The following is a 12,500-nucleotide window of genomic DNA, read 5'->3' as shown; positions in this document are numbered from 1 at the left end:
CTGCCTGTCTCTCAGCCTGCCTGTCTCTCTGCCTGCCTGTCTCTCTGCCTGCCTGTCTCTCTGCCTGCCTGTCTCTCTGCCTGCCTGTCTCTCAGCCTGCCTGTCTCTCAGCCTGCCTGTCAGCACCTTTGCCTGTCTCTCTGCCTGTCTCTCTGCCTGTCTCTCTCCCTTGTCTCTCTCCCTTGTCTCTCTCCCTTGTCTCTATGCCTGTCTCTCTGTCTGCCTGCTGCTTTTATCGCTTCTTTACTGCTCTCTCTCTCTCTCTTCCTCCCTCTCTCTCTGCTCTCAAATCATACTTGATAATCTCCACCCTTTACTTTCCTACACTCTTTAAATTCTCCTTCTCTCTTTCCACCCCTTCCCTCGCTCTCCCGTATCTTATATTGTTTTTAAATCTAAATAAACTTTATACATGTCCCCATTGTGAGACTGGGGCTTTGACACAGTAACAGACAGTGTTGAGGTTTCACCGTGTTGTTTTTGATCAGCACATAAATGAACGCAGGACTAAGCAGCACACGTGAGTGTACAGTCGAGCTAATTTATTACGTTACTGTGGTGTACGGGAGCTCTGTGTTCAGTCAGGCTGTGTACAGTAGGTTGTGTTCTCCGGAATGATGACTGAATGATGGCTGAATGATGGCTGAATGATGGCTGAATGATGGCCGAATGATGGCCGAATGATTATTGTATGATAACTGAATGATGACCGAATGATGACCGAATGATGACCGAATGATGACCGAATGATTATTGTATGATAACTGAATGATGACCGAATGATGACCGAATGATGACCGAATGATTATTGTATGATAACTGAATGATGGCCGAATGATTATTGTATGATAACTGAATGATGACCGAATGATGACCGAATGATTATTGAATGATGACCGAATGATTATTGAATGATGACCGAATGATTATTGAATGATGACCGAATGATGACCGAATGATGACCGAATGATGACTGAATGATGACCGAATGATGACTGAATGATGACTGAATGATGACCGAATGATCTCTCGGCTCTCATCAGTGTGGTGTTTTATATTACAGTCACTACATCTGCACACTCACGTCTTTATTATCATACAGTATTCTTGTGGTAGTCTCATAACCACCTGTATGGCCTCTTTTAACCTCTCTCTCTCTCTCTCTCTCTCTCTCTCTCTCTCTCTCTCTCTCTCTCTCTCTCTCTCTGTCTCTCTCTCTCTTTATCTCTCTCTTTATCTCTCCCTCTCCCCCTCTCCCTCCCTCCCTCTCTCTCTCTCTTGCTCTCTCTATCTCTGTCTCTCTCTCGCTCTCCCCCTCTCCATCACCCCCCTCTCCCCTCCCTCAGAGTCGGGCAGTAAGAATATGAAGACGGTGTCTGAGGCTGAAGACGACGACGGGGTTCAGTGGGGTTGTACAGCTTGCACCTTTCTCAACCATCCTGCCCTCAACCGCTGTGAACAGTGTGAATTTCCACGACATTTCTGAGCCCCCGACACACACACACACACACACACACACACACACACACACACACACACACACACACACACATTCACATATCAGCTTGCTTGTTTATATATCCTTCTCTTAAACACCCCCCCCCCTCTCTGAGGTGTGTGTTGTGCTGCCCACTGAAGACTGGATAATGTTTACAGGTTTTCCTTTGCTACTATCTGTCGAGCCAAACTGAGCTTTTTACGTCTGAGCGAATGTGTGTGTTTGTGTGTGTTTGTGTGTGTTTGTGTGTGTTTGTGTGTGTGTGTGTGTGTGTGTGTGTGTGTGTGTGTGTGTGTGTGTGTGTGTGTGTGTTTGCCTTTAATTTTCCTTCACTGACTCCATATCAAATCTCAATCTAACCTGAAACAGTATTATAAAAGTGTGTGAGTGTGTAAGTCACACCACACACACACACACACACACACACAGACACACACACACACACGTGCTTTCCAGATGGTGAACTACCTTTGAGATCTTCGTCTCTCACCTGAAGGGATTAACCTTACAGACTACTTTCTGGACTTTGCTCTTTCTTCCCCAGACAGATGTTGGGAAACGATCTGTGGAACTTCGGAGTTTCTTCTTCCCGCGCTTTCGTTTCACTAAGGAGAAAAAAAAAATCATGGGAATAGCGAACGAACTGAAACTAATCTGCATGCTTTAGATGTACAGTTTACAAACGGAGACCCCGCCCACCTAAGCTTTGACTGTACATAGTGTTAGAAAGAGCTTTAAAATGCTGGGTTTTTTCTCTCTCTCTCTCTCTCTCTCTCTCTCTCTCTCTCTCTCTCTGTCTCTCTTTCCTCACATGTATGTTCTGTAATTATAGCTCCATAGACTTCATTTACTTTTATTTGTTGGGTGATCTTTTTTGTTTTTGCTGAAAACAGACGAGTACGGTTTCCCCTCTTTCCACGTCACACCTTTTCTCTTCCAGCGTACGGGCTGCAGACGCAGCAAAAAAAGACAAGAAACAAAAGAAAAAAGAAAAAAAAAAGGTCAGAGAAGGATGGAGCGTGACCCTGCCTCAAATCAGCCCCCCCACCCACCCAACCCCACCTCCTCCCCATCCCTTCCTACAGCAAACATGTCAAAGGAAGGTCACTGCATGGTCTCCGACGCCTTCAAAAGGACCTCCGAGTTTTCTGCCAACTGGAATGTAGCGTTGAAATTTTGGGAATTTTTTTTTTTTAATGAAACACATCCACGCCAAATCTCCAAAAGCACATTTTATTACTCAAACCACACGGCGTGGTGTGAGAGCAAAGACTTGTGGGACGTTTGGTTACGGTCCGTGTGTACGCCAAATAAATCGGAGGGTATTTTTTTTATTTTTTATTTTCCAGAGACTCAGAGATCAGGTGAAAAGTTCAGGAGTCGGTTCCTGTTCCAAGCCACCGGATCAGATCACCGTGTGCCTTTCGGCGAAGCGGAGACGCTCTGCCTTTTAGAGCGGACACTTCCTCGTCTTTTCTTTTCCTTTCCTTTCCTTTCCTTTCCTTCATAGATTTGGTTACACCAGACCCACAAGGCCTTAATGACGTTTTAAATGTTTATGAGCTTCTTTTTTTTTTTTTTTTTTTCCTCTGAAGATATACAATAAGTCGAGAAGATGTGAAGAAAGTGCCTTTTTTTTCCAGGTTCCACGTTGTGCCGCGTCACGTTTCAGCCTCAGTAAAGTTTCTCAGTTTTCCCGAGTGACTACGTGATTTTATTCGATTTTATCTTCAGCGTAAATCTATGCAGTAAAACCTCGAGGTAGTTTCGAGGTGTACATCGCAGAATTAAAGGGCGACCGCGGTATCGATGTCCAGACGTCCGCGCGTTCACTTCAGGACGTGGCTGCGTTTTTAGAAAATAAAGCTCGTCGTTTTGAATACAACGAATACGTTTAGATATCCGAGGCACTTGTATTTAAAGAAATCCCAAAGACAAACAGTCACCGTCACTTTTTTTTTGTTTTGTTTTGTTTATTTTTCTTCCCCTGGCTTCCGATCCGAGCCGCGATTTATGTTTATGGATTAAAATCATGGGGGGGAAAAAAAAACTAGAAGAAGAAATGATTTGGGGATCTAAAGTGATTTTTAATTTTTAGCTGGGAAAACTGTCTTTGTAACAGATAAGTTATTTGTAAAAATAAACAAAAAATATTCTGATTGGTTCGGTTTTTGTGGTTAATGTGCTAGTGTGTGTGAGCGAGAGAGAGAGAGAGAGATGCATGTTGTCTCCACTAGGTGTCAGCTTTGTGCTTTGAAGGAAGTAACAGTTCACGTTTACTGTAAATGTCACAGCGCTTCCTTCAGCACCACGTGAGGACTCGCTGATCTGAGAGCGGTTTCTTAGTCAAGGTAAGGTTAACGAGGTGACCGAGTACGAGCTCGAGTTCCTCTGTTGTGACTTGGAAGTGATTTTAATACTCGTTGTCATTTATTATTCTGTAATAAGTAACTAAGGATAATTATTCGTTTACCATCTTCTAAAAAGTCCTTTTTCGAGCCTCTTCTTTTCCCTCAATTAAAAAATTTCACCAACAAATTCTATTCAACCGATAAGAAGCTGGCGTCTCTGTAACGAGAACGTCGTACGGTGATGAAGGTTACGACAAAGCTGGTTTCGTTCGTTTCTTCGTCGCCTAAAGAAAACCGAACCGAATACTGACTGGTTTGTTCGCTCTCTTGTCTTTTCTGTAGCTCTTGGATAAAGTCCTAGAATCCCACATTGTCTGTGTAAAGTAGGAGGGTTTAATCTGCCTCTGCCAGGAGGTTACACATAATCAAAAACAAGGGTGCCATTAATTCTGGAGCTGACTGTGTAACATTTATTTCCATGAAATGAACGGTGAATATTTTTTCCCAGAATTTCTCTTGGGGGAAATTCAAAATCAAACTCATTCTGTTTGAAATATCTTCCAGATTTTTTGTACAAGTAAAAAAAAAACAACACCACATACGGCACCTTTAATTCGTGAGCGATGATGAATGATTTATTTATTTCTTGTCATTTAAATACACTGGCCTTTTTTTTTTTTTTTTTTTTTTTTTGATGATCAAGCCAGTTCATATTTTAAAATTCCATTCATAGAATTAACGTTCGAGAGATTTGTAAGTTCATAACTTATTTTTAATTATCAGTCTGTAACAAATTTAAAGCGCGTCACAAAGACATAAACAGAATAAAGGATTTTTGATAATCTCAGCTACATCACAGCTATTTCAGACAGTAGTCTCACACTCCTCCGTCCGAGGTGGCAGAATTTTGGGAGAAAATTTTTGCTTCATTTCCCTCGTCATCGCCTCGAGCGCGTGAGACGCCGTCGACTCTCAGAGCAGGTCAGCCTTCGTGTTCACATTCAACAAGCGACTGTTACATCATAGTCATTACAGCTGATGGCTTCTAAGCCCTTTAAATACATTCATATGTCTTTTTACAGTATCAAGAGATTCTCTCTCTCACACACACACACACACACACACACACACACACACATTGTCGTACCGATGTAATAGATTTCTATGCCTTTGCTATAAGGAGCAGATGTTTATATAAAGAATATAAAAAAAAAAACATCAACGCAGCACTGCTTCATCCTAACATTGCTCAGCTTCATCAAAATCTCGGTTCTGAAGCCACCTACTTTCACAGAAAGATGTATGACACGGTTTCAGTCGTCAGGATCCCGAAGCTTCGAGCCAGAAAAGTGGACGTTGTAAAGTAACAAACGAGTAACATTGTTTTGTAAATAAAATAAAATACAAGCTACAATTCGTATTTCTGATTTAGATCCAATCGAAGTTAGAGATACAATCATGAGCACTGCAGCTCGAGGGGGTGAAACTTATGACACTGCGACACTGCGGGGCTAATAACAGAGCTTTCACTGGTCCAACATGGCCACCTGCTTAACGTTCGGCGACGTTAAGGAAGTTTTTGCTTGTATTTATAGACCACAGAAAGTCCCTCGGTGTCCTGCGAGTGGGTGCATGAGATAACGCCGAAGCACTGGATGTGGGTTTGAGGTCGAGGGAGACATTTTGTTTGAAATATCTTAAGCCAAATAAAAGGTGGTGGATTCAGATCTGTTCAGGACGTGACGCTGCGTCCTCGCTACGTACAAGACTGGAGAAATTTGACATGGGATCAAACCCCCTCTTATGTAATGAGTTGCATGGGCAGATGTCTTCTGATGTCCCTTCTGTAGAGGATCCTCTGGCTAAATAAAAATACAGTCTAATGAAACGACTGAACTGATTGTTGATGCACGAGACAAGCCAGAAGGAGTCTGCGGTCGGTTGAGCTACACGTCTGTGGTTTAATGGTCAGTCTAAAGCAAGGTGCTGTTCCTGTATTTCTGGATCAGCATGACCAACTCTGTTGTGTCCAGTGTGTGTGGAAATAAATGCATAACCTGGTCCACGATGTTCTGTGGGAAAATGGTGCTGAGCTGAGACCTCACGTCCCTCCTCCTGTCCACTTGGTTCCCGTCCGTGACCTTGGCTCGGCTCTGACCCCAGTTCAGCTCGGGCACTCTGAGCTGATTGGGTGCGGACTGAGGATAAGGTAGAGCCTCGTTGCAGAAAGGCGCGTTACTGTTTTTGTAACATGTGTGGTGTTGATATCTGAATTTGGGATAAAGCGTGTGAGCGTAGCCAAGGCCCATATCGGAGTGTGCGTGTTGGCAGCCCGAGAGCATGTGGTGGTCAGGGCTGTAGCAGCGCGAGGGCACGTCAGGACTCCGCGCTCGCCTGTGCTGCTGGCTGGAATCGCCAGACAGGAAGAAATCGCTGCTGCTTCCGGTCACACACCCGCTGCTGTAGGCTAGTGAGGTCTGTAGGGCGGAGTCACTGAGATAAAGGCGTGACATGGAGCCCTCCAGCGAGCCGTAGGCCTGGTCACTTTTAATGCTCTTGCACAAAGCAGGAAGGGATCTCTGCAGGTAGCTGGGACTTTGTATTTCATGTGGAGGAGAGTAGAGATCGAGACCGGAAAGAGCACGAGTAAGCTCGTTGTGGTGTAACGGAGGAAGCTCGGCCGCAGTCTGGTAGTCGCCCAGTCCGTTTGAGGAGTGTAGAAACTCTTCTTTTATGCTGGACGGCTGACTCTTCGCTCTCAGCTCATCAGCCACAGAAAGCTGTGGTTGGTTGGAGCGTTCAGGGTGATAGAATTTACATTTCACACCGTACGTGCACTTCTTACCTGCCAAATATAAACAGGGGAAGTTGCTTATCGTCATTATGAAGAGGTGTGTGTGTGTGTGTGTGTGTGTGTGTGTGTGTGTGTGTGTGTGTGTGTGTGTGTGTGTTTATTCACAAACACACTGAATTCTCTCAGATGTAGACTTACCGTAAGGACAGTGTTGGAGCAGGGTCTCGGATGTTAACGGCTTCTTTCTCAGGAAGTTCTCGATCGTCGGCCCGTTTCTTCCGAGAGGATCGTCGGGTGGCATGAATCTTAAACGAAAACGTTCACGGTCATTATCTCCGTACTGTAGTGTGGATCAGAACGACAGCTCTATTAGCTCCAGAGCTTGTAGAACTGATTACCATAAAGTATTCATTTATTTTATTTCCTGCTCTGTGCACTGAACAAACACCGTGAGCTGTGAGAGGTTGACTTAACGTTTAAACAAAAATAGAAACAGGATTTAAAAATTAAATAATTTTCCTGATCCTGTTAGTGAAAGAGGTTGAACTTTGGAGCAACAGGAACAAGGAACTTTTTTTTTTTTCGCACGCGTTTGTCTCTCGACACTTTATTTCCTCATGCAAGCAGTAATAGCATCATCGTTAACCCTGTTCCCGTAACCTTTTGTATTTAATTACTTTTTTATTTCCTCGACACTTTGCATGCAGCAGACTTACATATCGTTGGCGAACGTGTACATGAGAAGCCTCTCCTCGATGAACTTCTTCCACTTCTGGTTCTCCAGCTGCAGGTCCCGGTAGTTATCGTTGGACACGATGATGCCGTCCGAATTGTAGGCCAGCTTAACGATGTAGCGGTCGTCGTAACACACCACCCGCTTGCCGTTGACGCAGCGTGACGGCGTGTACACCAGGATCTTTCTGCGCTCCAGCTCGTCCAGTATCTGCTGGTCTGAACACAGCAATAACAAAGTCACAAACCGGTTTCAAATATCTACAGCTGCAAAAATGAAGGCCCGACACAATAGGCTTGTTGCTAGGCAACAACCTAGCGATGCCGTTATGTGGGTATTCTTATTTTTTACACCTTCTGCCCCATAACCAGCCGCTAAATATAGCTAAGTCAGAATGTTTCAGTTTTTCTCTCCATTTTTCCCCCCAGTTCTCATCAAACCATTGGTTGGTGCTGGTTGTTAGATCTTAAGCTCATATTATGGAGTCATACCTGTGATGGGAGCCTCGGGTCTCGACTGTTCTTTCCTCCACAGAGGAACGAAGACGGTGATGTCACGAATCCCTCTGTCCCAAAACCACTGCACAGCCAGCTGGATCCCCCGGCAGGAAAACACCTTCTTGTTCCCGTGGCTGTGGAACACAGAGAACCAAACGGGTAACTTTCCATAGAAACCACCAGCTGGTCACATGTTTGTGTCACAACTGTGTGTGTGTCTGTCTGTATGTGTATCTGTATGTATGTGTGTGTGTGTGTGTCTGTATGTGTATGGGTGTGTGTGTTTGTGTCTGTGTGTGTGTCTGTCTGTATTTCTATCTTTGTGTGTCTCTCTGTCTGTCTGTATGTGTGTGTATCTGTGTGTGACTGTATGTGTGTGTGTCTGTCTGTCTGTATGTGTGTGACTCTGTGTGTGTGTCTGTCTGTATGTGTGTGTATCTGTGTGTGACTGTATGTGTGTGTCTGTCTGTCTGTCTGTATGTGTGTGACTGTATGTGTGTGTCTGTATGTGTATCTGTGTGTAAGTCTGTCTGTAGGGGTGTGTGTGTGTGTGTGTGTGTGTGTGTATATATATGTGTGTTTCCGTGACTTTATATATGTGTGTCTGTCTGTGTATGTATGTATGTATGTATGTGTGTGTGTGTGTGTGTGTGTGTGTGTGTGTGTGTGTGTGTGTGTGTATGTGTCTCTGTGTATCTGTGTGTGTGTGTGCGCGCGAGTTAGTCTTTCTGAATGTCTTCTCTCTGTGTGTTTGTGTGTGTGTGTGTGTGTGTGTGTGTGTGTGTGTGTTTTACTGAGTTATTAGATAAATAGGTCATGACATACCTGTGGTTATAAAAAAACACCTAACAATAAATGGACTAACCACAAAACTCCATCATATTCTTATGCTGACTATGAAATACTGTAGTAATTTATATTTTTCTCACACACACACACACACACACACACACACACACACACACACACACACACACACACACACACTTGTATTCTGTCCGGAGTAGTGGACACAGACAGGACACAGACAGGACACAGACAGGACACAGACAGGACACAGACAGGACACAGACAGGACACAGACAGGACACAGACAGGACACAGTAGCACTAAATGAAACCGTTATTATTGACTGGTGTAATGAAAGACAGATGCATGCTGATGTAGGAGGTTAAGCGAGATGTCTGTGGTTTCTTAACCCTGAGTCATAGCGAGACTGCTCGTCTTAAACACTCGGTCATATGATCGCGTCAGCGTGATCCAGACTGCTTCTCTGTGGTTCTCATAGTGTGTTCCAGCGCACAGTGTCACATGGCTGCTTACTGCAATTCATCAGATTCACAAAGTCTCCTCACGTGGAGGACTTCACATCACACATACTGCCTTTGACCTGTAATCTAGTAAATGGACCGTTACAATCCACTAAACACTCCAGTAGAACCTTCGAGTCTTTAAAAACACATCATTTTAACTGAAATGGTTGAACAGTACTTGTGTACATGTGCTTTAACTCTCTTCATCTGAATATATTGTCTTCCGGTAAAGTAGGTCCCTGACTTTTGTGCACTATCTGCTACTATCACTTTGTTCTAGAGTTGTGTGATGTGAATTTTGTTAGATTCTATACCATTGTTGATCTTATAGTGTTGGTCTTGGCTTAGTTGTTCTCCATATTGTTCTCTGTATTGTCTATAATCATCTGTCTGTCTTTCTCTCACAGAACAACCTCCAAGGTTCCAACCAGTCCTGCTTTAAAGCAGCTCATCCCACAGAGACAGCCCTTTTGGATGTCTCTGAGAAACTACATGCTGCTAGATCAGCCGAACCGTCATCCGTCCTTATCCTCCTTGACCTTTCAGCAGCGTTTGATACGGTCAACCACAAGACTCTCTTATCCACCCTCAAGAGTCTTGGGATTTCCGGATCAGCTTGGGAATCGTTCGCTTCCTACCTGGACACTCATAATATGTAACGTGGAGGGGGGTGACATCTGCTCCATGCAGACTCTCCATTGGTGTCCCACAGGGCTCAGTACTTGGTCCTCTTCTTTTCTCCTTGTATACACACTCTCTTGGTGAAGTAATTTCCTCACATGGGTTCTCATACCACTGCTATGCTGATGATACACAACATGCTCATCAGTTAAACCTCAATCCTAGCAAAACTGAACTGCTGATCATCCCAGGTGATTCATCCCCAGGTCATGATCTTGCTATATCCTTGCACAACGATCTGATTTCCCCTTCAGCCACAGCTCGTAACCTTGGTGTAAACATGGACAATCAACTGTCCTTTTCCTCTCATGTCCCTAATGTGACTCGCTCATGTCGGTTTCTTCTCTACAACATTAGAAGGATTCGGCCATTTTTGTCCACACAGACTGCTCAGGTACTTGTTCAGTCTCTTGTCATTTCGAGATTCGATTACTGCAAAGCACTGCTGGCAGGTCTACCTATGGACGCAATCCGTCCTCTGCAAAAAGCTGCCCGGCTTGTTTTCAACCTGCCAAAGTTCTCGCATACCACCCCGCTGCTGCGATCCCTCCACTGGCTTCCGGTAGCTGCACGCATCCGATTCAAAACACCGATGCTGGCCTACAAAGCCAAAAATGGACCAGCTCCCTCTTACCTCAAAGCCCTCATCATTCCTCGCACTGCACCCCGCACCCTCCGATCTACCAGCACTGCTCGACTGGTTCCACCATCTCTCAGGGTAAGAGGCAAGTATACTACAAGACTCTTCTCTGTTCTGGCACCAAGGTGGTGGAATGAACTTCCCCTAGAGGTCCGGACAGCTGATTTGTTTTCACTGGCTGTTTTCAAGCGGCGGTTGAAGACCTACTTATTCAGGAAACACTTCAACTAGCACTTCTTTCCCAATCTTCTGCATTTATTTAAAAAAAAAAAAAATACAGCCAATCAGAGGGCAGTGTCTATCAACATGATCATCATAAGGAGAGAAAAGGCTGATTTACACACTAGAGGGTCTGTGTGTGTCGCTGTGTGTGTGAGTCTGTCTGTGAGTGTGTGTATGACTGTGTGTCAATCCGTGTGTGTGTGTGTGTGTGTGTGTGTGTGTGTGTGTGTGTGTGTGTGTGTGTCAGTCTGTCTGTGAGTGTGTGTCAATCCGTGTGTGTGTGTGTCAGTCTGTCTGTGAGTGTGTGTATAACTGTGTGACAGTCTGTGAGTGTGTGACAGTCTGTGTGTGTATGACTGTGTGACAGTCTGTGTGTGTATGACTGTGTGACAGTCTGTGTGTGTGTATGACTGTGTGACAGTCTGTGTGTGTGTATGACTGTGTGACAGTCTGTGTGTGTATGACTGTGTGACAGTCTGTGTGTGTATGACTGTGTGACAGTGTGTGTGTGTGACTGTGTGACAGTCTGTGTGTGTGTGTGACTGTGTGACAGTCTGTGTGTGTGTATGACTGTGTGACAGTCTGTGTGTGTGTATGACTGTGTGACAGTCTGTGTGTGTGTATGACTGTGTGACAGTGTGTGTGTATGACTGTGTGACAGTCTGTGTGTGTATGACTGTGTGACAGTCTGTGTGTGTATGACTGTGTGACAGTCTGTGTGTGTGTATGACTGTGTGACAGTCTGTGTGTGTCTGTGAGTGTGTGACAGTCTGTGTGTGTGTATGACTGTGTGACAGTCTGTGTGTGTCTGTGAGTGTGTGACAGTCTGTGTGTGTGTATGACTGTGTGACAGTCTGTGTGTGTCTGTGAGTGTGTGACTGTCTGTGAGTGTGTGACAGTCTGTGTGTGTCTGTGAGTGTGTGACTGTCTGTGAGTGTGTGACAGTCTGTGTGTGAGTGTATGTACCACTGTGTGTGTGTGTGTATGTGCGTCACGCAGACCAGACAGGACAGGAAGATTTGGTAGCTCATGTGATGTCACATGTCACACATTTGTCCATTGTGAGTGACGCTGAGTCTGTTGAAGGCTTCACAGATTTACACTGAACATGCCTCTCAGCTGATCAGGTGAAGCTAACGTTTTGTCTGCACTCATATTACCACTTTTAGATTCTATACGTAAAAGTGTGTAGGTGTGTGTGGTTGTTATTGTATTTGACTAACCTAGTTCTGGGCCTTTCCGCTTTGAACAGTGTCAGGAATCATATGTGTACTTTGCATATTGCGCTTAATCTGAAACCCATACGCTCACTAAGCATGCTCATTCTTAAGGAAGTCACTTTGCAGAGCACTTCCTGGACAACGACGTACGCAAACAGCCCAAACCGCCACACCACAATTCTCAGTCCTGCAGTAAAAAAGGACAAAAAAAGGAGAGAGAGATTTTGTGTGTGTGTGTGTGTGTGTGTGAGAGAGAGAGAGTGTCTGTGTGGGCGATGGATAAAGAGAGAGAGAGTGTGTGTTTGAGAGAGAGAGACTGTGTGTGTGTGTGTGTGTGTGTGTGAGAGAGAGAGAGAGAGAGATAGAGAGAGAGATACTGTGTGTGTAAGACTGAGATAGTGTTTGTGTGGGTGATGGATAGAGAGAGAGTGTGTGTGTGTGTGTGTGTGTGTGAGAGAGAGAGAAAGAGAGTGTGTGGGTGATGGATAAAGAGAGATTGTGTGTGCGAGAGAGAGAGAGAGAAAGAAAGTGTGTGGGTGACGATTAAAGAG

The 12,500-nt window shown here is 44.7% G+C and overlaps 2 protein-coding genes across 10 annotated transcripts in view; one reads left to right on the top strand and one right to left on the bottom strand.

Annotated features, from left to right (window-relative positions):
* Nucleotides 1–3,657, top strand: part of tab2 (TGF-beta activated kinase 1 (MAP3K7) binding protein 2) — a 33,043-nt gene extending 29,386 nt beyond the window's left edge. For all 9 annotated transcript variants that reach the window (XM_047818049.1, XM_047818043.1, XM_047818042.1 and 6 more), the window contains one exon: nucleotides 1,347–3,657. In XM_047818049.1, the coding sequence (XP_047674005.1) occupies nucleotides 1,347–1,486 (140 nt within the window). In that variant the 3' untranslated portion in view covers nucleotides 1,487–3,657. The remainder of the gene's footprint in view (nucleotides 1–1,346) is intronic.
* Nucleotides 3,658–4,457: 800 nt separating this feature from the next.
* LOC113660550 (endoribonuclease ZC3H12A-like) overlaps nucleotides 4,458–12,500 on the bottom strand; it is a 14,793-nt gene continuing 6,750 nt past the window's right edge. The window contains exons 3-6 of the mRNA XM_027174120.2: nucleotides 7,868–8,007; nucleotides 7,360–7,594; nucleotides 6,842–6,948; nucleotides 4,458–6,694 (exon numbers count right to left, since the gene is read on the bottom strand). Coding sequence (XP_027029921.2) covers nucleotides 5,823–6,694; nucleotides 6,842–6,948; nucleotides 7,360–7,594; nucleotides 7,868–8,007 — 1,354 coding nt within the window. The 3' untranslated portion in view covers nucleotides 4,458–5,822. The remainder of the gene's footprint in view (nucleotides 6,695–6,841; nucleotides 6,949–7,359; nucleotides 7,595–7,867; nucleotides 8,008–12,500) is intronic.

The sequence above is a fragment of the Tachysurus fulvidraco genome, chromosome 9 (genome assembly GCF_022655615.1).
Source record: "Tachysurus fulvidraco isolate hzauxx_2018 chromosome 9, HZAU_PFXX_2.0, whole genome shotgun sequence".
Classification (NCBI taxonomy): Eukaryota; Metazoa; Chordata; class Actinopteri; order Siluriformes; family Bagridae; genus Tachysurus; species Tachysurus fulvidraco.
The sequence above is the reverse complement of the archived record's forward strand: the minus strand, read 5'-3'. Positions and strand labels throughout refer to the sequence as shown.